This window comes from Medicago sativa, chromosome 8 (genome assembly GCF_051527215.1).
Source record: "Medicago sativa cultivar Bolivia chromosome 8, Bolivia_mono, whole genome shotgun sequence".
NCBI lineage: Eukaryota > Viridiplantae > Streptophyta > Magnoliopsida > Fabales > Fabaceae > Medicago > Medicago sativa.
The window spans coordinates 55,656,710-55,680,145 of NC_140756.1; the positions used below are offsets into that span (position 1 = coordinate 55,656,710).

At 34.1% G+C, this 23,436-nt stretch overlaps 2 protein-coding genes across 2 annotated transcripts; both read right to left on the bottom strand.

Annotated features, from left to right (window-relative positions):
- Nucleotides 1-2,639: 2,639 nt before the first annotated feature.
- On the bottom strand, nucleotides 2,640-22,365 carry LOC146899684 (uncharacterized). Its single transcript, XM_085737588.1, has 2 exons — nucleotides 21,716-22,365; nucleotides 2,640-18,248 (listed from the first exon to the last, which is right to left on the bottom strand). The coding sequence occupies exons 1-2, from the start codon at nucleotides 22,335-22,337 to the stop codon at nucleotides 17,887-17,889; spliced, it is 984 nt and encodes a 327-aa protein (XP_085593714.1). The 5' UTR covers nucleotides 22,338-22,365; the 3' UTR covers nucleotides 2,640-17,886.
- Nucleotides 20,951-21,433, bottom strand: LOC146899685 (uncharacterized; the record flags this gene model as incomplete). The annotated part of the gene is made up of 1 exon (XM_085737589.1): nucleotides 20,951-21,433. A coding segment is annotated over one exon (471 nt), but the record flags the coding sequence as incomplete, so codon positions are not given.
- Nucleotides 22,366-23,436: the final 1,071 nt, after the last annotated feature.

A 23,436-nucleotide genomic window follows, 5' to 3' on the forward strand; every position in this document is an offset into this window, starting at 1 on the left:
TAAATAAAAGTCAGGGTCAATTTTTATCTCGATTGGGAGTTCATCTTCCTAAAGCCGTGTTCACGCATGGACAACTCTATGTCGCTGTCTCTCGAGTTACTTCTAGAAAAGGTTTTAAGCTGCTTATCTTGGATGAAAATAATAATGTTTGCAAGGAGATCACAAATGTTGTGTATCGTGAAGTTTTTCAAAAAGTATGTTCATTGGTTATGTTTTAGAATTGTTGTTGCTATAATTTAGAAAACTAAAGTTGCGTATTGTTTGGAAGTCATTTTTTTTTTAATTTCTTTGTAAAGCGTAGGGATGACAATTGGACCCAGGCCCGGTGGGTACCCGCAAAAAACACCGACAACAGGTAGGATAAAACCCCGCTTTCATGGGTCTGGGCACGGGTCCGGGTAATATCCACAGATTTAAATGGGTACGGACACGGGTAAGGGTGTTATACTACCCAGCCCCGCAACCCACATATACGAATTTATATAATATGATAAATAATTTATTTACTTTTAGTGTACAATTAATTAATTAATTTAGGTATTTAAGCCTAAACCTGAGACTAAAAACTGCTTAACTTATTTGAAATTTTTTGGATCGTAGTTTTATTTCAATTGTGATGTTTTTTTTATTGTCTTTTCATAGTTAAAGTGCGGGTAATGGCCACTTAGATGCCCAAAGGGTATGGGGAAGGGTATTAAAGTTGTTGCCCACATGGGTACGAGTTCGGGTACGAACATTTTTTACAAACGCGGGTATGGAGATGGATACTATAGTACCCTACCCATGGGGTACCCATTGCCATCCCTAGGCGTACTGGTCATTACATGACATGCAATTTCTATATAAGTAGATCCTCCTGTCATTGACTTTTAATTGATGCACTTTTCAGGTATAACAATGCGCGGAACTTTTTTTTTTCATCGTTGTTACCCTAAAATACAATATTTACATTAGACCATTGGTTTTGTAAAAAATAAAAACAAATAACAATCGGCGTTTCTGTATCCCAAACTATATTTATACACACCTGTAAAAAATTTAACGTTTGCATTCACGGACTAGGTGTATACATCTGACACTGACTATTATATAAAAAAATACAATTTTTTTAGTTTTTATGATTAATAAAATATGTTATGTCAACAAATAATAACATACAGTACGTCAACGTATTTTTGCAAAAATATTACATATGCTAAGTTTAACAATGAGTACATCTTATACTACAAATAATTAGTATAAATATAAATCTAAATACTTTAATCGTTATGTGCAATGTTTAAATATTTCAAAATATATACAGAATTAAGATGATATTTTTTTCCATGTCAAATTTAAATTATAACCACACTTATAACTTTAAGATAACATAATATAAAAACTATAAATTTGATTAAAAAAGTTTTTATTTCCCCGTGCTTGGCACGGGTCACTATACTAGTAGTTAGAATACAGGGCGGTGTTGTATTTTAAATAGGAATTTTTAATCTTAACCATCGAGTTTTAACCCAAAGGTTAATGTATTCCTTTTTTTTTTTTTTTTTGAGGGAAGTTAATGTATTCCTATTACTCTCACTTAAGAAAGGAATTCTCAACATACATACATACATACATACATATAATATATAATATGTTCGTAAACAGAACTATGATAACAAGATCTTGACGCTCATGTTGAAGACGATCCCTACGGTGAAGGAAGAGCTCCGGTACGGTAGAGGCTATCATTCGACAGTGGGGAATAAAGATTCAAAATAGGTAACTTCTCCAACGCTCAAAATAATATATAATTTAGGAGTAGAAAGTGTCTAAAATTTAATTGTACTTGGGTGTGGCGGTGGTGCCACGGTTATATAGGCGAGCTCACTGTAACTGCTTTTGTGAAACCCGTTGGAGATTCTGGGATGTGGTTAGAGATTGGTTGGACGGGTAGGATAGGATAGCCTTAGGGTGGTGATTTTGTGCGATAGGGCGCACATGTGACCTCCCTTAAGTGTCCCCAAGGTGGTATAATGGGTTAATAAGTCTGTTGAATTGGACCGAAATCCGGCCTGGAACAAATTCCCCCTAAGCCCTCAATATCTTTATGACGTGAATAGCTTGTATATGTCTGAAAATTCATGGTTGGCCTTCGATTTTTTGTCGTTTCTCCCAGCGAGTCTGTAGTGTGAGGAGATCTGCAAAGAAGCAATAAATGGGAGTTGAAAGGTGATGATTGAAGGAAGGTACATCATTTAATGTGTGCAAATTTGAAACGCCTCCTCCTTAGAGGTTGTTAATGTGTGTCCCACAAATCTGTTGATTAAGGCGACATGTCTGGTGGTGCTCAAGTATGGTAACATTCTCGAGGTACAATCTCAAACGTTTAGTCACACCATAATGATTACTGACCTTGAGAATTATCCCCTTTTCTGAAAACTGGTAAGAGTTTATATAGGAAATTTGGGATATCATTCGGTAAGAGGGAGGTCATCTGGTGGTGTGAGGAGTCCTATAGGTTCCAGACACATGTTTCTCATTTCCTTTAAATAGTGAAGCTAAAATGGAATTTAATGTAACGGCTGCTTTGGAGTCTTCATTCTTTGTTGGTGATTACAGCTAGGTCCTTATATAGCGTCACCTGGTAGGATACATTTTTCTTTTTGTTGTGTTGGTACGTCGTCGGCCGACTAGGAAGTGGTTTCCCCTAGGTGAGACTTATTGAGTATGAGGTCGGTATGATAGGTGTGGCCTCCCTATGTATGAAATTTTGTTGAAAGAGCTACAGGTAACCCTTCCCTTCACTGTGTTTTAATCCTCTAATGCTCAAAAGACCTTAGTGATCTATGCTCTAATTCTTTGAAACTTGTAAGCTTAGATGAATTCCTAACTTGATCAGGATATTAGAATAATTGTCGGATGTGAGTTTCACTTCACATATGTTTTTAATTTCACTATTTATTAATAAAGAAGTTTGTTAGGTTTGATTCAATATTTGACATGCTATTGATTTGGAATGTACAGATGAATTTTGTATCTAAAACTTATTTCAAATTAATGGTTTGATTCAAGAATAGTAGCAAACACAAGATTTACCACTAAAATCTATAATTGAATCATGCATTATCAATCTTTTGTTTCAAAATGATTAATTCACTGAAAACCTTGTGAATTCATTCTCGCATTCAAATCAATTCCTAAGGGAGAACTTTTATCTTTTTGAGGAAAGTTAGGTTTGTAGATTGTGATTGGCCGCATTTTGTTAAAATAGGTGTTCTAGCAATATGGTGGACAAGATGTCTCGACATATTGGTACGACATCGTAGCATGCCCTGTTTCGCAGCATTGGAAGATTTGTTTTAAATGTGAGATTGTTATACCCTAATTTTGGACCTAAAAATACTAATTCAATTCTTCTTTTCTTGCATTTCAAGCCAATTGAACTGTCTCTGATCAATTACATCTTTCTCTGCATTTTATTTCAGTGTTATTTACAAAATTCACATAAAAGGGCATTTTAGTCATTTCCTATGTCAAAATTTCTTTCAGTCTTGTAAAAATTTATTTGAGTCTTTTCAAGTAGTTTGAATAAGTCCTCATTTCAATTCTATGTCAAAATCCATTTTAAAAATTGCATTTGAAGTCATTTTGAGTCAGTTTTGCCCCTAGGGCATTTTAGTCTTTTCATGTGTCAAAACTCTGTGTAAATTCCAAAAATTGTCTCTGAGTCTTTTAACTTGCTTGTATAAGCTCTTGCTTTATTTCCTTATTAAAAAATCCATTTTAAAGTTCGCATCTGAGTCATTTTAGTCGTTTTAGCCCCAGGGGCATTTTGGTCATTTCACGCGAAATTTCGGCAGAGAGAGGTTACTTTAAAGTACCTCGTTTAAGCCATTGGTTCGTTTTAGTCCGTTTTGCCAATTTTAATCGTTTCACTTTACATTTTTTCCAATTTACCAGTTTTATTCCAATTTTATCTTTATTTTCATTTTAGTCCTTTAAACTTTTAAAATTGCACTTTAGCTTTTTTTTCTTGTTAGGTCAAACTTCTATTTTCCTGGTCAATTACAACTAAGTTTTTTTTCTCTTTTTCCAAGTTTTTTTGGTCTTTTTTTTTTATTATTTGCAGTCCAGTCCTTTTTTCGAATTACAAATTGGTCCATGAATTTTCAGCAATTGCAGAAAGACCCTCAAGTCCCAAACTCAGCAAGGGTCGAATTAGCTACAAGTCCAGACAGGTGGCGAGCTACCATTGGCCACCAAGGCCACATGGCAGCCTATATAAGGGACCAAGTCATCAATGCACAGGGAAAATTCCATTCACAACTTGCCAACACATCAAACATACAGAAACAGAATTCCTTTTTCTCTCTCTATTCAGTTACGATCAAAAAGCCAGAAATAACAAGAACACGAAGAACATTGATGAAACCCTAGCTTCACCAGAATAAAGAATTGAAGTGAATTCAACGAAGTTCTCAGAGATTCATCACTGAATCTTCATCATCGAACTTGAAACACTGCAATTCCAGTGTGAATTTGCCACCAAAGCAGCAAATCCACACGATCACAGTGGAGAAGACGAAGAAATCGAAGGTTGAGTTCGATCAGTGAAGAAGAAGAGGGTCAAGAACTGATTTATTTTCAGTTTCTTTGCAGAATTTACCAGAAGCATCAAGAACACATCCAGGATTCAAGGTTTCTGAAGAATCTTGTTCGAATCTCCAAATCACACTCAAATGTGTACGGTGTAGATTTAATCTTTGTGTGTGCCTGATACGTCTTATGGTATGCTGCACGTTCTTGACTGTTGGATCTAGGTTAAAACTGACCTGGATCAATCCAACGCCTCTGAGGCACTTGGATGATCCAGAGTCCGTTTTCCCCTTGGACCTGGGCCTGATCTTCTTACAGTCTTCGTTTTGCCCCTATTCCTTGCTATTTTGACACTATAGTTTGTTATTTACACCACTGCAGGCCTAAAAATGTTTTGATAAAATTCTAGAAAATTTTCTACGTGTTTTTAATGTGTTTCTTGATATTTTTGTGTTTGTCTTACATATTAAAAAATTTTTAAACAAGTATATAATGTCATTTGTGATTTGTTAGTCTTTTGGGTCAATTTCTTGTGGATTCTTGCCATGTTTTTTTGTAAAATTGATAGTAGCATGTGATGTGCAATCTTGTGATATGTTTATCTCTAATTTGGGTCCTTTGCTTACTGTTTGTGAATGTGACTTGTCAATTACTTGTGTTGCAAGTTTTGTGAAAATTAAGTGCTAAATATGCCTAAATGTATCATGGATTGTGACTTGAATGTGTTCTTATAACTCTCATATCATTAATTATGATAAAACCTTTTAAGAAATTGTCATGATGTGGGGGTTATAAGTCATGTACTTGTCTTGGTATTATGGTAAGATTTTGGGTGAATTTAGTTACTTTTGGGTTAGAAATTGCATTAATTTTTGACAAGTTCTAGTATTTTTCTTGCTTATAATTTCCAATTCCTATTATGCCTTATGCTACTAACTATCTCATTTCATGTTTCATTCATTCATAAGCATACTTCATCCTCCCATTTTAGTTCCATTTCTTGCATTTTAATTCCCATACTAAATTAGAGTGTAAAGCTTAGGAAATTTTGTAATATTTTTTTTCTATGCTTTTAAATTCTTGCAAGACCATAGAATGTATCTAGCGTATGATGTAAAGGACAATGAACTCTAATGATGTACACCGACACAAGCACCGACACATGCACACACACCACTTTAGGTATATAGTTAGAATATGCATGTTTAGATGTATGCTTAGGATTGTATGTTTAGATGAATGCTTAGGATTTACGCTTAAAAAAATCAATTTTCCAAAAAAATATGAACAATTTCACTCAAATGTTTTTCTTAATAAACCTTGGGATCAAAATCCCATTGTATTTCCCTTTTCTTTTCTTAATCAAAATCCTAATGAACTTTAATAATACTTAGACCACATTTTGCAAAAATAACTAATTCCACCTCACCTTTTTCCAATCTCATGCCCTTGAGGCCTCTTTCTATTCTCCAAATTCCAATTTTCAAACTTTAAATCAACCAACAAAAACAAAAACATTTTTGGAAGAGAACTACGGTGGATTTGATCCCTTAAACGGGTACGTAGGCAAGGAACAAAATTCCTTCAATTCAAATAAAATAAAAATTCAAACACATTATTCTCCCTCCAAATCTTCACTTAGTAAGTCCTTAGGTGTAAATAACATTTCAAAATAGCATTTAAAAATAAAGCGTGCGCGTAGAAATTAAAGACGGTTCCTATAGGATACTATAGTCGTTATGGGTGCCTAACACCTTCCCGTAGCGAAAACAACTCCCGGACCTCGATTCTCAAGGGTTTTGCTTACTTTTTCCCTTCCCAAGAAAAAATAAGATATCACCGGTTAAAAGGTTCAAACGCAATCAATGTTTGACACCCGAAAACCAAGATAAAACAGAGATCACTGAAGATTTTATTGAAGATATGATTCACGTCGATTGTTGTCCAAAAAATGTGCGATTCTAGAAACTACAGTGGTCGGTTTCTGCATTACCGTGTTTCCTAAAATGGATATCAAGACATTTAAGTAAATGATATATTTTCTCTCAGAATATTGTGAAGACCATATATTTGGTCTGCTGATTGTTTAGCCTGCGAAGAAAATCCCATTCAGAATCATGGAAATATAAAGGAAGACTCTAAACCTAAGATTACTACCGAAGTCGTCATACGCAAAAGAGTCATTTATGGTTTTAGTTTGTCCATTGCTGTTTTTGAGCCAGTCACGTATCACCTTGATGTCTGAGTCGGACTTGTAGTTGAGTTGTATTTTGTGAATCATTCGTAAGCTTTTAAGCAAGAGTGGGTTCTGTTTCTCGGAGAGTGTCTCCATTTTGTTTATATTTGTCCTTATCACGGGTAGAGTGATTGAGAGGACGTGAGAGGAAGGTCTCTTAAAACCTATTTTTACATAGCGCTTTTAAAACAAAAACGTTGTTTTTAAACATGTCTTAGATGACGTTTATTTTTGAAAGCGCTAGCTAAGGAGAACCTTTGCTAGCGCTTTTTGACATAAAGCGCTATATAAGCCCTGCTTTAGCTAGCGCTATATACAGAAAAAAGCGATATATTACCTTTACACCGCCATTTACAATAGAGCTTCAAAAGAGCTATCTAAAGCCCAAAAAAAACGCTATATATGCCCATTTTTGTAGTAGTGAAATAACTTGTGGCTTTTACTTTCAGATTTTATCTACTGTTAGTTACTCGTTATTTGTGTTGTCATGATGTCTTGACATTGTGCTTGACATTCCGCGTGTCTTGACATCGTGCTCACATCTTTTACTGTGTGCCAGAATTTTAAGGACTTTTGTTTGATGGCAAATAAAGTTCTAAGTTGGAGACAGTTGATAAGTGCCTAATTATAGTTATTTTCCATAACATTTATCAACTTGTTTTGCAAGTAATCTAATATAAAACCCACCCAATTATATGTAAATATTGTTTATATCACAAAAATATGCGAAAAAGCTATTATGTATATTTCCCGCACCTTTTTGTAGGCTTTGGACATGACTACATCAATGCGGAACAAAGTGATGCAAGTACACTCGCTAGAAGCCTTGCTAGAACATCACAAAGAAATTTGGGGATAAGCTTGATTCGTTAGACGAGCTCATCAACGTGAAAGCGAGTCAAAACAGAGAGTTATAGAAACAAATACATAAGGCAATTCGCTAGGCGAGATTTGGTCCGCTAAGTGAACTAAGGCAATTTCAAAAAATATATGAAGATAATTGGTTTTCCCTCTAATAAAGAAACATCGATTTGCTAGGCGATCATCACTACAACTATCGAATGTACATTTACTAAACCTCTATAAATAGAGATACAGTCAGTTCTAGTTTTTTATCACTTGTAACTTAAACACTATTGAGATAGAAAAAGAGAGGAAGTTGTGAGCAACCATAGGAATGCTAGGGAGTTTGGAGTTAAGCTTGTTGACGCTTTTCCAAAATATATCAACCGTATCTTGTTAGTTATGCTCTTCAAGGGTGTCATACCCCAATTTTTGACATAATATTATATAGTGGGGGTATACCTTTAATTAATGGGGGTACATAATTATGTGAACGAAGTAAGCACTAGAAAAATATTATTTGGAAATGAAAAATTAAATTAAATTTGATCATTATTAAAAAGTGTTTTCACTTGACCCAAAAAAAAAAGTGCTTTCATTGTCCCCAAGTTTTGCAAAAATATTTTAGAACGCAATTTAGAATATTTTGGAACACAATCTGAAATATTTTGGTAGGCAATCTAATATATTTTAGTGTTTGATCTGATATATATTTTGATACTCAATAATATATTTTTGTACTGAATAACATATTTATGTACTTAATAATATATTTTTGTACTCAATATAATATACTTTGGTACTCAATTGACATATTTTTGTACTAGATCTAATATGTGCATTACTTGTTCCCAAAGTTTCTTACATATTAGCTGTGAATTTTCTCTATAAATAGAGAGCTCACACAGTGCATTCTGGACGGGCAAAGTTATGATTCATAAGTCATTTCCTTATGCACCATGCATAAACACTTCGCAACCATTAGATTTCCTTGACACTCTCACAATCTTATCGCACACACGCCTCTGAAGCCTTGCTCGCTCGCTCCGACCTGATTTTTACCTTTGTTCGCCGCTTCGACGTGATTTATCTGGCGAGGTTGCACGGATTTCTCCAACGACATTCCTTTCCTCCTCCAAAACTGCTGGAAACCATTAAGTACATCTAATGGTTTTGGAGCACAACTCACAGAAACCATTTCCACAGCAAAATGGTTTTGTAGTACAACTCACAGAAACCATTTCTTTCCTCCTCCTCCAATTGCGTCAGTCCAAAACTGAATGATGACAATGGCTCTGGGTCCTTAGTTTTTTTCACCTGCTGGAAACCATTAAGTACATCTAATGGTTTTGGATTACAACTTACAGAAACCATTTCTGGATTTATGCAGCACCATAATCGCACCCCATTGTGGACACCGAAATTCACAGTTGATGCTTCCTGTGCTTTTCCTCTCTTCTCCCTCTTTCGACTTGTGTTGACGAGTTTTACTTCTTTTTTTACTCCTTTTTGTCCCTTTCGGTTTCAAGGTTTTTTAAAATACCCCCGTTTTGTTTCGTTTTTGGGTCATTTTTTATATATTTTTTAATTTGCATTTAGATGGTATTTTAGGAGTTTGTCATATCAATAATCACAAAAATATGCATGTCTTTACTTTATTATTTATTTAGTTTTTATATATCAAGAAAAAAAACAAAAATATTAGGTTAGATTAAAAGAGATTTTGTGGTAATCCAACATCACTACAAAATTCTCACGCTTTTTATTGTATTGCTATGTTAGTTTTATTTTTAGGTTTTATTATTTAAAAAGAACAAAAACATGCAAATAATCAAAAATTCACAAAAATCATTTTCATAATAAACCTTGATTTTCAATCAAGTAATCCCCTTTTTTAATTTTATTTTGTTAATCAAATTTCAATCAAACTTAATTATACTTTGAGTCATTTTCTTTTATTATAAAAACACAAACAAATTCTTTTTGCCACTTTGGCTTTTTTTTTTGAGAGATTGGGTTTTATTTCTTAAAACCTTTTTCAAAATTAATAAAAAAACACAAAACAAATCAAACGGTAATTTTTACCCCGAACTACGAGGTTTTGATCCCTCACAGGTACGTATACAAAGAACCTTGTCCTTCCAAAACATAAAAAATGTAATTAAAAACAATCTTCTTTTTCTTTTAATCACCATTTGATCCCATTTCTTTAAGCAAGTAAGTTATAGCCCAAAAATAAATAAAATCAAGAGGTTCCCATAGAATACTATGGATATTTAGGGTGCTAACACCTTCCCTAAATATAACTAACCCTCGAACCCTAAATTTTTTAAAATGTGGTATTTCAACTTTTTCCCATTCTTTTGAAAAAATAAAAGTTCAGTCGTGAAATAAAAATTGTGAGTCTATGCTAATAAAATAGCATGACCTCCAAAAAATAACGCGACAATGGGTAACTAAACTCTCTTTTGATTTTTGATTAGATTTAAATACCTAGGATTCTACGTAGTACTCTTGATGGCATTTAGGGTTGGTGAGGGAAAGAATTCCCCACCATGAGAAATTTACATTTTAACTATTTTATCAAAGAAAGACCGTAGTATTATAATAGTCTCTCAACATTATATTCTTTTTACATTATCTTCCATCGTCCTTCTCACTTCCCTTCATGTATCTACTTAGTCACCCACCATTACCACCACCACCAACAACACAACTGCTCAAAATCCACCTATTGACCTCCACAACAAATCCAAGCCAAAAGAGAAGAGCAATGTACAACAAATAGAAAGAGGGTGAAGGGGGAGACAAATCAAGATTCATTCATAGATTTAGGCTAAAACTCCGGTGATGATGGTGGCGGTAGGACGACGACGGTGGCGAGTTCAACGAAGAGACGTGATTTAGCGAAGCCTGTTGCACCGACTATTATGACAACTTTGCCTTTTCGACGGTGGCATGAGGGGGAGGTTTCCATGCGAGGTCAATGGGGCAGCCGCTGGGTTTGTTGGTGTCTCGTTCAGAGGATGTAGAGAGTGAGAAAAAGATATAATGTGGATAGCCTTTAATAAGTTCAATGTTTCATTTCAATATAATGGTTGAAAAAAACTTTCCCATGATGGGATCTTTCCTTGTCCCACCCTAAATGCTACTAGTACTCTTAAACTATTCTATCATCCGAATACAGTTTGGATGTTTTTGGATTATAGAATCTGAAATATGTTTATATATAAGCAGCAATCAGAATCTCTTCCATTTTAGCAGTTGTGAATTTCGCTTTTAAAAAACAACAAAAAACAGTAAAAAAAATGTTAAAACAAGTCAAATAAAATATAAAAAATATAAAAATACCACCAAAAAATTCTAAAAATCAAATAAAACTAATACAATTTTTTTTATATTTTTTAGATTTTTTGGGGAAGTTTTAGAGCAATCTCATCAAGTAGTCCGAAAACTAGATTTTCGACCGAGACACGACAGGAGCAACTGACAATGATCTAAAACACAAGGATGGGTTTAGGAAGACTAGTATGTTCCTTAAACTGGCTATCCATGTCACAAACAAGCTCCATATTTGTGTTGATACTGTTTAGAATATATAATCCGAAATGTTTTTTCCCTTAATTCTTGGCACACGATGGGTATTTAGGAGGGGTTCGGATTTTATAATCCCGAAAAAGCAGTATGGATTACAAAAATCTGGCTCCCTTTCTACCCCTACAGGTTTTGTCATGGACAATCCCGTCGCATGATATTCGATAGGAAAATTTTTATCCTTAATCTAGATTAATTCTTGCAATTTCTTTATGGAAATTTTATATCCTAAAGCAACATGTGGCAGGTCATTTGCCACTTGGTTTTCAATTCTAGGTACGTGTTGAAGATACACATATTCAAAATTGCTTAATAAAGATGTTGCAGAAACAAATTATGAAAGTAAATTCTCACGTACGCATTTGTCTTTCTTTGTTAACTGCTTCACCACCAATTCTGAGTCTTCTTTTATCACCACATTCTTTTCTCCAAGACCTAGCAGAATCTCCAAACCTACTACTAAGGCCTCGTATTCAGCCTCATTATTGGAGCAAAAGTCCCTAATTTTGTACTTAAACTTCGTTGGTATGTTCAACGGGGATAGTATGAAAATACCAACTCCAGTTCCATTTTTATGGCTGGAACCGTCAAAGTACAATGTCAAAGGCTGGCTTTCCACATAGCCTTGCGTTGCTTCGACCAAAGAATGGTCAACTATGAAATCAGCCACAATTTGCCCTTTTATAGCTTTCAAGGGTTGGTAATCCAATGAGACTTCGGATAAAACTAAAACCCATTTCCCAACTCTATTAAGCAGCATTGGTTTCGAGAGCATATGTTTTACAACGTCGAGGTGTGAGGACACACGAACGGGCTTTATATACTGCTTAAGTTTGGAACATGAAAAATACAAACACATACATAATTTCTCGACGAGACTATATCTGGTCTCAACTTCATTCAAAACTCGGCTTAGATAATATATGGCTCTTTTGACGCCATTATCATCTTCTTGGGCTAGCATGCTACCTATTGTCAAATCAGATGTTGAAATGTACAATTTCATATTTTTGTTCCTAATCGGAGGCAATAGTAGTAGGGGTTTTATTAAATAACTTTTGATTGTATCAAAAGCTTGTTGGTGATCCTACCCCAATGGAAATTATCCTCTTTTTTCAATCAAAGTAGTGGCGAAAAAACCTGCGTTTTACCACTTAAGTTGGATATGAATCTCCTTAAAAAATTAATTTTTCCCAACAGTGATTGAATTTCTCTTTCTTTGTCGACAGAGGTTTCGTCTCTAAAATCTCCTTAGTTTTATTCTCATTTATCTCAATTCCTTTTTATTGCACGACAAACCCTAAGAAGTCGACCGCACGCACTCCAAAGGTGTATTTCAATGGATTCATTTTCAATCCATACCTCCTCATTCTTTCGAATGACAACCGAAGATGCTCCAAATGGTATTCTTCTGATGAAGACTTCAGCATAATGTCATTGATGTAAATTTACATGAATTTACCAATGAAATCATGAAACATCGAATTCATTGCTCACTGTTACGTTGCTCCCGCATTCTTTAACCCAAAAGGCATCACCACACATTCGTATGTACCCAGAGCCCCTGGACATCTAAAGGCAATCTTCCACACATCCTCTTCGGCAATAAAAATCTTATTGTAACCAGAATAGCCGTCGAGCATACTTAAATATTCGAATCCTGCTGCAGAATCGACTAGCATTTCTGCCACAGGCATTGGGTATTCATCTTTTGGTTTCGCCTTATTCAAGTCTATAAAATCTATACAAACTCTAAGAGACCCGTTCTTCATGAGTACGGGAACTATGTTTGCCAACCATTTGACATACCTTGCAGTTCATATGAATTTCCTTTTGAAAAGTCTTTCAATCTCTTCCTTGATATTCGACACGACCTGAGGTGCGAACTTTCTTGGAAGTTGCTTTACTAGCTTCTTGTCTGGTAAAATTGGTAATTTCAACTCCACCACACTTCTGCTTAATCCTGCATTTCACTGTAGTCCAGAGCAAAACAATATTTATACTTTCGCAACAGTCCTGTTAACCAAACCTTGGAGTCTGGGCCAATTTTAGAACTTACTTTAGTTGGCATATTGACTGACCCATCTCCCAAATAAATTTCCTCCAAAGGCTCTTGTGCTTGAATCTTTTTGTTTGCGAGTGGCGGCTCTTCTTCAAATCCTACAGGCTCATCATCAAATTGGCCTCTTGACCGACCCATCTCCCAAATCAATTTCCTCCAAAGGCTCTTGTGCTTGAATCATTTTGTTTGCGAGTGGCGGCTCTTCTTCAAATCCTACAGGCTCATCATCAAAGATACAATCGAGTTTTTGGCCTTCTACCATCATTTATTTGGGTTCTTTAGTGAACGCTTCGAAAGCATCCTTTTTGATAGTTCCTACAACCATTTTTTGTTGCAATTTAGCCTCCAAGTCCTTCTTTATCTCATTTCTCGACCAAGTATACGACGATCCTGTTCCACGCATTTTGCTCAGACGTGATGGCAGTTACTCATTGTTCACCAAATTGAGACCCTATAACGGGCTCTTCATTGTCTTCTAGGCTTTCGACAATGGCCACCATCTGGAACTCTGTGCTATCAGTTTTAGCCTTAACTTTTGTGTCAACAAACCATTCTTCGACAGTATCAATAGTTGCTCTAACCATGTTGCAGCATGTAATGTCAGTATACCTCATAGTCGCTTATTTCAAAGGATCAGAGTCTACTTGCATTTGAGGCTTTGGTTTATCTCCAAACTTCAATCTGCCTTCATTGAGACCTTTCTGAACCAAATCCCTGAAAAGGGAACATCGTGAAGTGTTGTGTCCCAACAAGTTATGGTATTTACAAAACCCTCTTTTTTGACGTTGTTCTAGTGGTGGGATTTTTAAATCCTTGGGTGCTACCACTTGACCATCAGCAACTAAGAGATCATAAATCTCATCACATTTGGTTACATCGAACGTATATGTTTTGGGAACATATCTTTCATTTCTTAGTTCGACAGGATTCTTCTCATCTGAGGGCCTTAACGATTTACACGTATAGGGGGGGCCCTAGTTTTAGTTCAGCAATGTCAACCTCTTGCCTTTAGACATTGCCAAAAGCTATGTAGAATTCTTGGTTGCCTTCGTTTGAGTCAACATACGCAACCTTGTCCCATTTGTAATATTTTTGAGTTCTGGCATTCTCAGCCCTTAGTCTTTCAACATGTCGAACTCTATCGGCCAACTAGGCCATATCTCTCAAGTGTTGAGTATCTAGTTTCTTCATGATGGAATAATCTATGCCACCAGCGGCCATTTCGACTAACTCATGTTCATGCACTTCAGTGAAATATCTTACCTTCAACAACTTGAACATATTGAGATAATCATCAATGGATTCAATTGAACTCCTCCTGACACTCGCCAATTCCTTTAAACTTATTTTAGATTGGCCCATGTAGAATTGTTCATGGAATAACCTCTCTAATTGAGTCCAATTTTGGATCGAATGTTGTGTAAGAGTAGTAAACCACGTGAAGGTATTCTTTGTTAGAGAACTTGGAAAGTATTTAAACTTCAATTTCTCATCATTTGCTAGATCTTCTGCCTCTGTCAAATATCATGCGTTATGTTCAATAGTGGACTCACTGGTATCACCTGCAAACTTGGTGAATTAGAAATTTTGTAACCCTTAGGAAGTTCAGATTGTAATACCAATTTCGACAAAGGAGAAACAAAGTTTGGCCTATGTAGGCCAATATTTAAACCATTTTGAGCCATTATATTTTCGACCAAATTGGTTATATTGTTATGTGCTCCTATGTTTTGTTGTTGGACATTCCTAACAACTTCATCGGCATCATTATTTCTATCTACCAAGACCACCTCAGGTTGAACTAGCATTACTGGTTCGACCGGTTGGGGTATCTAGTTTCTTCCTGATGGAATAATCTATGCCACCAGCGGCCATTTCGACTAACTCATGTTCAGGCACTTCAGTGAAACATCTTACCTTCAGCAACTTGAACCTATTGAGATAATCATCAATGGATTCAGTTGAACTCCTCCTGACACTCACCAATTCCTTTAGACTTATTTTAGATTGGCCCATTATATTTTCGACCAAATTGGCTATGTTGTTATGTGCTCCTATGTTTTGTTGTTGGACATTCCTAACAACTTCATCGGCATCAGTATTTCTATCTACCAAGACCACCTCAGGTTGAACTTGCATTACTGGTTTGACCGGTTGGGGTATCTAGTTTCTTCCTAATAATCTATGCCACCAGCGGCCATTTCGACTAACTCATGTTCAGGCACTTTAGTGAAACATCTTATCTTCAGCAACTTGAACCTATTGAGATAATCATCAATGGATTCAGTCGAACTCCTCCTAACACTCGCGAATTCCTTTAAACTTATTTTAGATTGGCCCATGTTGAATTGTTCATGGAATAACCTCTCTAATTAAGTCCAATTTTGGATCTAATGTGGTGTAAGAGTAGTAAACCACGTGAAGGCATTCTTTGTTAGAGAACTTGGAAAGTATTTAAACTTCAAATTCTCATCATTTGCTAGATCTTCTGCCTCTGTCAAACATCTTGCGTTATGTTCAACAGTGGACTCACTGGTATCACCTGCAAACTTGGTGAATTAGAAATTTTGTAACCCCTAGGTGTTATACCCTAATATTGGACCTAAAAATACTAGCTCAATTCTTCTTTTCTTGTATTTCAAGTCATTTGATATGTCTCTGATCAATTACATCTTTCTTTGCATTTTATTTCAATGTTATTTGCAAAATTCACATAGAAGGGTATTTTAGTCATTTCCTATGTTGAAATTTCTTTCAATCTTTTAAAAATTGTTGAGTCCTTTCAAATAGTTTGAGTAGGTCTTTGTTTCCATTCTATGTCAAAATCCATTTCAAAAATTGCATTTGAAGTCATTTTGAGTCAGTTTAGCCCCTAGGGGCATTTTAGTCTTTTCACATGTTAAAACTCTGTTTAATTTCTAAAAATTTGTCTGAGTCTTTTCAACTAGTCTGAATAAGCTCTTGCTTTAATTTCATGGTAAAATCCATTTTTAAAATTTCCTCTGAGTCATTTTGAGTCGTTTTAGTCCCTAGGGGCATTTTGGTCATTTCACATGAAATTTTGGACTGGAGTTTGGTGTTCTGCTGCTCTGTCTGTATTTGGTTAGCAATTTCACAGGTTTAAGCGATGTATCTGATTCGCTTGTGTACCTTCTTGTAATTGAAGATATCTTGTATGTATTGTGTTTGGTATTGGTGTTAGTAATATTTTGCTAAAAAAAAATAAACAGGTGTTGGGATGATATTGCGGGAGGAGTATTCTGACTAAAATATGCTAGTAGGAATCAACACTATTTGGTGAGCTTCTTTTTTTTTTTTTGAAGGATTTGGTGAGCTTCTTTATTGGTCAAAAATGTAGGGATAATATTTCGAGAGTGTTCTAAATAAAATATGTTTATGCATGTCCTTACCTTTTTTTTTCCTTTCGTTTTGAATAAAATTTAAGTTATAAATAAAATAGATAAATTTATTAACTAGTCTATCGTCACAGATTGGGATTATTTTTTTCCAACAGGCGCGGTGAAAGAATTGAGGATATACTAAGGCAAATACTTTTAATTTTGTATATTTACTAAGAAATTCTTTTACGAGTTAAGAAGAGTTATGGGGCTTTTTGGCAAGAACAATAAGTTATCTTATAATTGATATATTATAACTTATAAGCTCATATGACTAATTAAAAAAGATCTATTTGGTAACCGTTATTTGATTATGAGTTTATAACTAATATGTTTATTAGCTTTAAGCTTATCATTTTTGGCACTGTTTAACATTTTCCATTTACAACTGTTGTCTTAATTGAAAAAAAAAAGTAAACAAATGTTTTTCATTTAATTTCATATTCATAATAAGTTAGTTGATAGCTAATAGTAAATGACTTATAAGTTATTCCCTCCGTTTCTTTTTATAAGCAAATTTTACTTTTTAGGTTCATTTAAATAATGATGTATGTGGTTCATAATATGGACCATATACATCATTAATTGAATGAATCTAAAAAGTAAAATTTGCTTATAAAAAGAAACCGAGGGGGTAATGGATAATGTTAAACCGTGTGGGGCATTGGTTAAACATCAAAAAAGTAAGTGGAAAATGTTAAACAGTGCCCTAGGGGAATTGGTTAAGCACAAAAAAAAATAATTTTTTGCTAAAAAGTAATATAATTATGACTTGATGAAAAGTGACATTTATAGTTCCAAGATAGAAATTCTATTTTTGGATTCCTTAACCAGTGTCCCAGAGATACCGGTTAATAAGACCTAAGTTAATGGAACCACTAATTTTATTGGTTGTTTTACCAAATAGTGTTATGATGCCTCAACCCCTCTTTTTGTGCTTTATAAGACCAGTGTGTGGGATCTTTTACATCTTAAACTAAAATTTGAATATTATAGTGATAATAAATTGGAAAGAGATATATAGTTTTTTATGAAAATTTACAAAAAAATGGGATTGCGGCCAATCTTAAATTAAATCTCAGAAATACAGATTTTGCAAAACCTGGACACTTTCATCCTTAAAGAAATAAGTCGTTTATCAAGTTTATAAGCATATACTTCCTTCAAAAAAAAAAAGTTTATAAGCATATACTATAGAGAAACAAGTAAGAAACAGACAATGTTGTCGGTGAAAATATCTTACCCTCCAAGTTGTTGCCCATAAGATATAGTTGTTGAAGTTTGGTCATGTTTCGGATGCCACCTGGCATGGGTCCTTTGTTGAAACTATTGAATGACAGATCTAATCCCTCCATCTCTTCACATTGATGCCAGATAGTCGGCATCTCACCGGAAATATCATTTTGATAAATATCAAATATTCTAAGATTTGGAAGCCCATGACAAATATTTGATGGAAGATTGCCTGACAAATTATTAAAGCTAAGATACAAATCTTGCAACAATGAGTTGTTGAATTTGAAAATCGATGATATGTCGCCTGAAAAACGAAAGACAAATACTTAATTAGGATAGCTCAAACACCCAATCAAAATAAATAGTTAAATACTACCTTCATCACGAAAAACAAAATTGTCTTATTTTATAAGTTGTTTTACAATATTAAAATAGAAAATTCGATAACGATGTGTTCTATTGATATATTGTGTATAAAATAATTAATTTGCAGTTTAATTAGATTTTATAAAATAAAAAAATAGTCGTAATTCTAGCCCGTGCTTGGCATGGGTTTCCAAACTAGTTACTATATATGTTATTAACAGGAATGATGTTTACGTGTTTTTACTTATTTTTATGATTAAAATTGTCAAGGGGATATCTGGAAGGAATTGTGAGAGTAAATTTATTTATCAGCTGTCTTGCTTGAAGGATGGATCATTTATGCTTTATGTATTGGAGATTAAATTAGCACATATAATGCTTTGATCTGGATGTTTCATTTCAGGGGAATTTTGATATTGACGTGTTTACATTTATGAAGAACCAAGTTTTTGCTGCTATTAGAGAAGCCACACAAAATGGGATGGAAGCATGTGTGTTTCACATTGTGGTTCGTATTGATAAAGTCTCACTTTTTTTTTTTTTTTTGAGAAACGATACTTGTATAACCATTTTGTTACAACTTTTTAACAACTTTCTCTCTCATACTTACATTATGTTATTATTATCTCTCTTCCTTTTTCTCTCTCCATTATTTTTTACCAATAAAAATATAGAGAATCAAAGTTGTCACTAAAGTTGTCAATAAATGGATGTACAAATATCATTGCTCTTTTTTTTTTTTAAGCTAACGGGGTGCATAAGGATCTGCGGCCCTAAGTTGATCAAAATTAAAAAAAAAAAAAAAGTATAAAAGTGGGAGGACATAAAAGTGGAAGTTGACCAAAAAACAATCGAGTCAACCCACATGGGGTGGTATGATTCAAAACAGTCTTACAGGGTAAAATTACCTAAAATTCTAATTCAGAGTAATAATCAACCACACAACACTAGCATAATCCAATAGATCCAAACCAAGTGCGCGAAACCAAATTGCAAAAACTTAGAGTGTATGAATTGATGAAGTCTCACATGTTTTATGTTATTACTTTCTATAATTTCATTGTTTCAGACTCCTGCCTTCTATAATTTTTTCATCTAATTCTTTTTTTTATTTAATTTCTTGTTTATATTAATCAATAAGCTTAGCTTTTTATTATTTGTTTAATTCATTATTTAAAATCATTAAGAAATTTGTTGGTAATACCATTACCTTGAACATTGTAAGATTAATATATTATATTTTAATTTTCCTCTTCAAGTTTACATTTCAATATCAGTTTTTTTTTTTTGTTTCTGGTGTGCTGTTGTCTTAGGGGGTGCACGGAGTTTTCTGCATGGGCCTCTATCTGGTTTTTGGGCTGGGAGGGCAACCAGTTTCTGTTGGGGAGGCATGTTCTGTGTTTTTTGAGGGCTTGGATGCTGTTTTTCGGGTATGCTGTGGTGTTCTGCCTAAATACGACACCCGTTTTTTTTTTTATTATTGTTTTTGCTGGCCTTTGCACTTCTTGTGCTGGTTAAGCGTAGAAAAATTTTCTGTTTCAAAATAAAAAATATCAGGAAAATATCCAGTGTCTCTTACCAAACCAATTTTTCAAATCCAGACACCAACGAAGATGGAATAGAGGAAGTTTATCTTGATAGAGTAAGTTTGAAAATTTATTGGACATGTTATAATTTTGGCTTAAATTTATTGGACATGATATGTAGTTAGTCCCTGTAAGTTGGCGAGTTTTTTATTTTCGTACATGCATTTTTTTTCTAAACAAACCATGTAAGTTGTAAAAGCTTTGATTTTAGTCCTTGCTATTAGTTTTTGTTAAAAAAAAAACTGATTTGAAAAATAGAGGTTGATGTGGCAAACATTTGTCTGAGTCATAAAACGGAGGACCAAAACAAAAAAAAAAGTAATAAATCCGAGGACTAAAACAAAACAAAAACGTCATAAATCGAAAAAACAAGAAAAAAAAAACTCAACACTTTGATATTTCTTTGATCCTTCTCTCCTTGTCCTCTTCATCTTCCTCTTCTTCCTCCTCCTCCTCCTCCTCCTCCTCCTCCTCCTCCTCCTCCTCCTCTTCCTCTTCTTCATTTTCTTCTTCTTATTATTATTCTTCTTCTTCCAAAAATAGTCATAAATCAGAACAACAAGCAAAAAGCAAAAGAAAAAAAAACTCAACACTTTGATATTTCTTGCACTTCTCTCTCCTCTTCTTCATCCTCTTCCGCGTCCTCTTCCTCTTCCTTTCCCTCTTCCTCTTCCTCTCACATAATGTCGAGCATATCACCTAGCCATTCCAAAGCATGAGATATTTTTTTTATTTTGACATAATCCCCCAAGATGTGCTATTTGTTTTTTATTTTTATAATATTTATAATATTTAGGATGTCAACATAGTTAAAACGTCTTTATTGTCATGTCGATGAATTTGCACTCTAATTTTTAATTGTAAAATCTAATTAATAACATGTGCATTACTTCTAAGATATTATGCAGCAAAAAAAATTCGTAATTGATTCATAATTTTTTTGTAGTAAAATTTATAAAAAGAAAAGGAGAATAAATTAGTAAAATTTCTTTCACGTTTCATCTTTTATGAATATATGTAAAATGGTCAAATGCATGATAAATATTACGGAAAAGAGTAATCAATTCTATATTAAAATTCTTAAATCACAAATAGTGAAAAACAAACAAAGATGGCGCATTATATCTGAGGTTCGAGTACTTGAAAAGCAGTTAGAAAATAAATAGAGAACTTTGAGTAAATATATGTTTGTAATTGTTTGAGGTATTGGTCTCTTGTGACTAGTATCCAATTCTCTCAACAACTGAAGGTTGCCAATAGATTCCGGGATAAAACCAGTAAAATTGTTAGCGCAAAGATACAAATATTGAAGCTTCGATAAGTCCCCCAAGATTACATGAATTCCACCTTCAAACTCGTTATAATTGATATGAATAACCTTTAATCGGCGTAACCGACATAACTCTTTAGGAAACTGACCATCGAAGCTATTGTTTTTCAGGTCAAGCATAACAAGGAATGACAGATTCCCCAAGTTTAGGGAAACGATACCTCTAAGACTCATGCTTCGGATAATATTTTTTAATGAATATTTATTTCAATGTTTTTTATATTTATTGTCAACTTTATCATTAATCTTTTGTTACTTCTCGATGTAAATGACATTGCAAATACTTTTTGACGCATAATTTGGGCTTCCACGCCCTACCTATGCGGAGTTTATTATGAATTTTTATTTTTATAGATTGGTCATATGTGCAGCTGTTAGTGTGGAACGGGAGGAGTAATAATAAATCCTATATTGAAATTATAAAATCATGAATCGTGTGAATACAAAAAATATACAAAGTATGACACATAATATCAGAGCTAGGAGTACCTGAAAAGTAGTTAACCACTAAATTGATATGTTCAAGTGAAGACATGTTTAAAATCGTTTGTGGTATGGGTCCATACAACCTGTTCCGACTAATATCCAAAGTTTTTAACTGGCGAAGATTACCAATAGACTGCGGAAGAAAACCACTAAAATTGTTAGCGCCAAGATACAAATACTGAAGTTGTGATAAGTCCCCCAACGATGCAGGAATCCTCCCTTCAAACTCGTTATAGCTGATATGAAGCACCTTTAATCGGCGCAACCAACCTAATTCTTTAGGAAACTGGCCACCGAAACTATTGTTTTTGAGGTCAAGTATAACAAGGAAGGACAGATTCCTAAAGTTTGGGGAAATGGTACCTCTAAGTCTCATGTTTCGGAGAATCAAACTGTGGACTCTACTGTGTCGCTCGTCACAAGTTACACCAACCCAATTGCATACAGAAGAGGATGTTGACCAATTATTAGACAACATATCATAGGGGTCTGAAGTAATGAGGGATTTAAATGCTAGAAGAGTAGATTGATCAGTTGTGATGTTTTTTGTATTCGTAGCTAAGCAAGCCACAAAACAATGCAATGATATCAAAAAAAGTAAGAGACAAGATAATAGATTCACCATTTTTCCTTAGTGTGTGTGTATGAGAGACGAGGCAAGGGGCTGATGGGATGATACATATATAATGGTTTAAAAATGAGTTTCCTACACTATCATTAATAATATTAACGTTTATTTCACTCTCTATTTTTCGTCATTTTGTGTAAATGTGAGAGATTCTCATGCAGACAGTGTTGGTGGGGTTCAAATCAACCAAGTCTAGATAGATAGATAGATATTGGAATGATTTTTCCCAAGTTGCAATTTAAAAGTCAGTCAATGAAAAAAGGACAAGAGTATAGCGTACATAATTGCATGGAAAATTCTAATATGTCCAAGAATAATTCATTACAATCCGACGATGACTATTAAGCATTGATTTTCTACCTCTTAATTCTCATCTTCGCGGATTCATGTTGTTATGTATAGCCACAAAATTAATTCTTCTTTTCATTGTGGAAAAAACAATTATGGTATTTTTATTTGAGTTTAGTATATTATGTCAGTGCATGCTATTTTATACACGCATTCAATAATGTGTTGTTATATCAATTAATGAATATGACAACTCACGTGTTTTTATATTAATTAATTGATGTGGAAATACATCATTGGGTGTATGTGTAAAACTAGTATGGAGCCCGTGCCAAGCACGGGTAAATAAATCACTATTAAAAAAATAATTTAGTTTTAGAGATTAATCTTCGTGTATTGACCATGTAGATTCCTTTACATCCAGATAAATTTGTCAAATAAATTTTTTAGTGATATTTTAGAAACTAACTTATAAAGTAGTATCATGGTATAATTTGGTCGGACATACTTGCAAAAGATTTTTTTTTTAAGAGTAAAAGATTTTTCTTGTATTGATGTATACAAATTAAATTTATGATTTTATTAGATTTTTTTTTGAAGAGACTAAAATGGAATTATATTAAGCAAACGCCTTCACTTTCTCTGCACAAGGAGTGTTAGAGAAGAGCAAAGAAAAGTAAAAATTACATCAAAAGGAGAAAAAGTCCCCAATAGACCAAAAAACTGAAATTACATAGCTCCTCCCAAACACAAAATAGGAATGACCCATAACATGTGATAATCAAAATTGAAAATGACACGTTTTGCC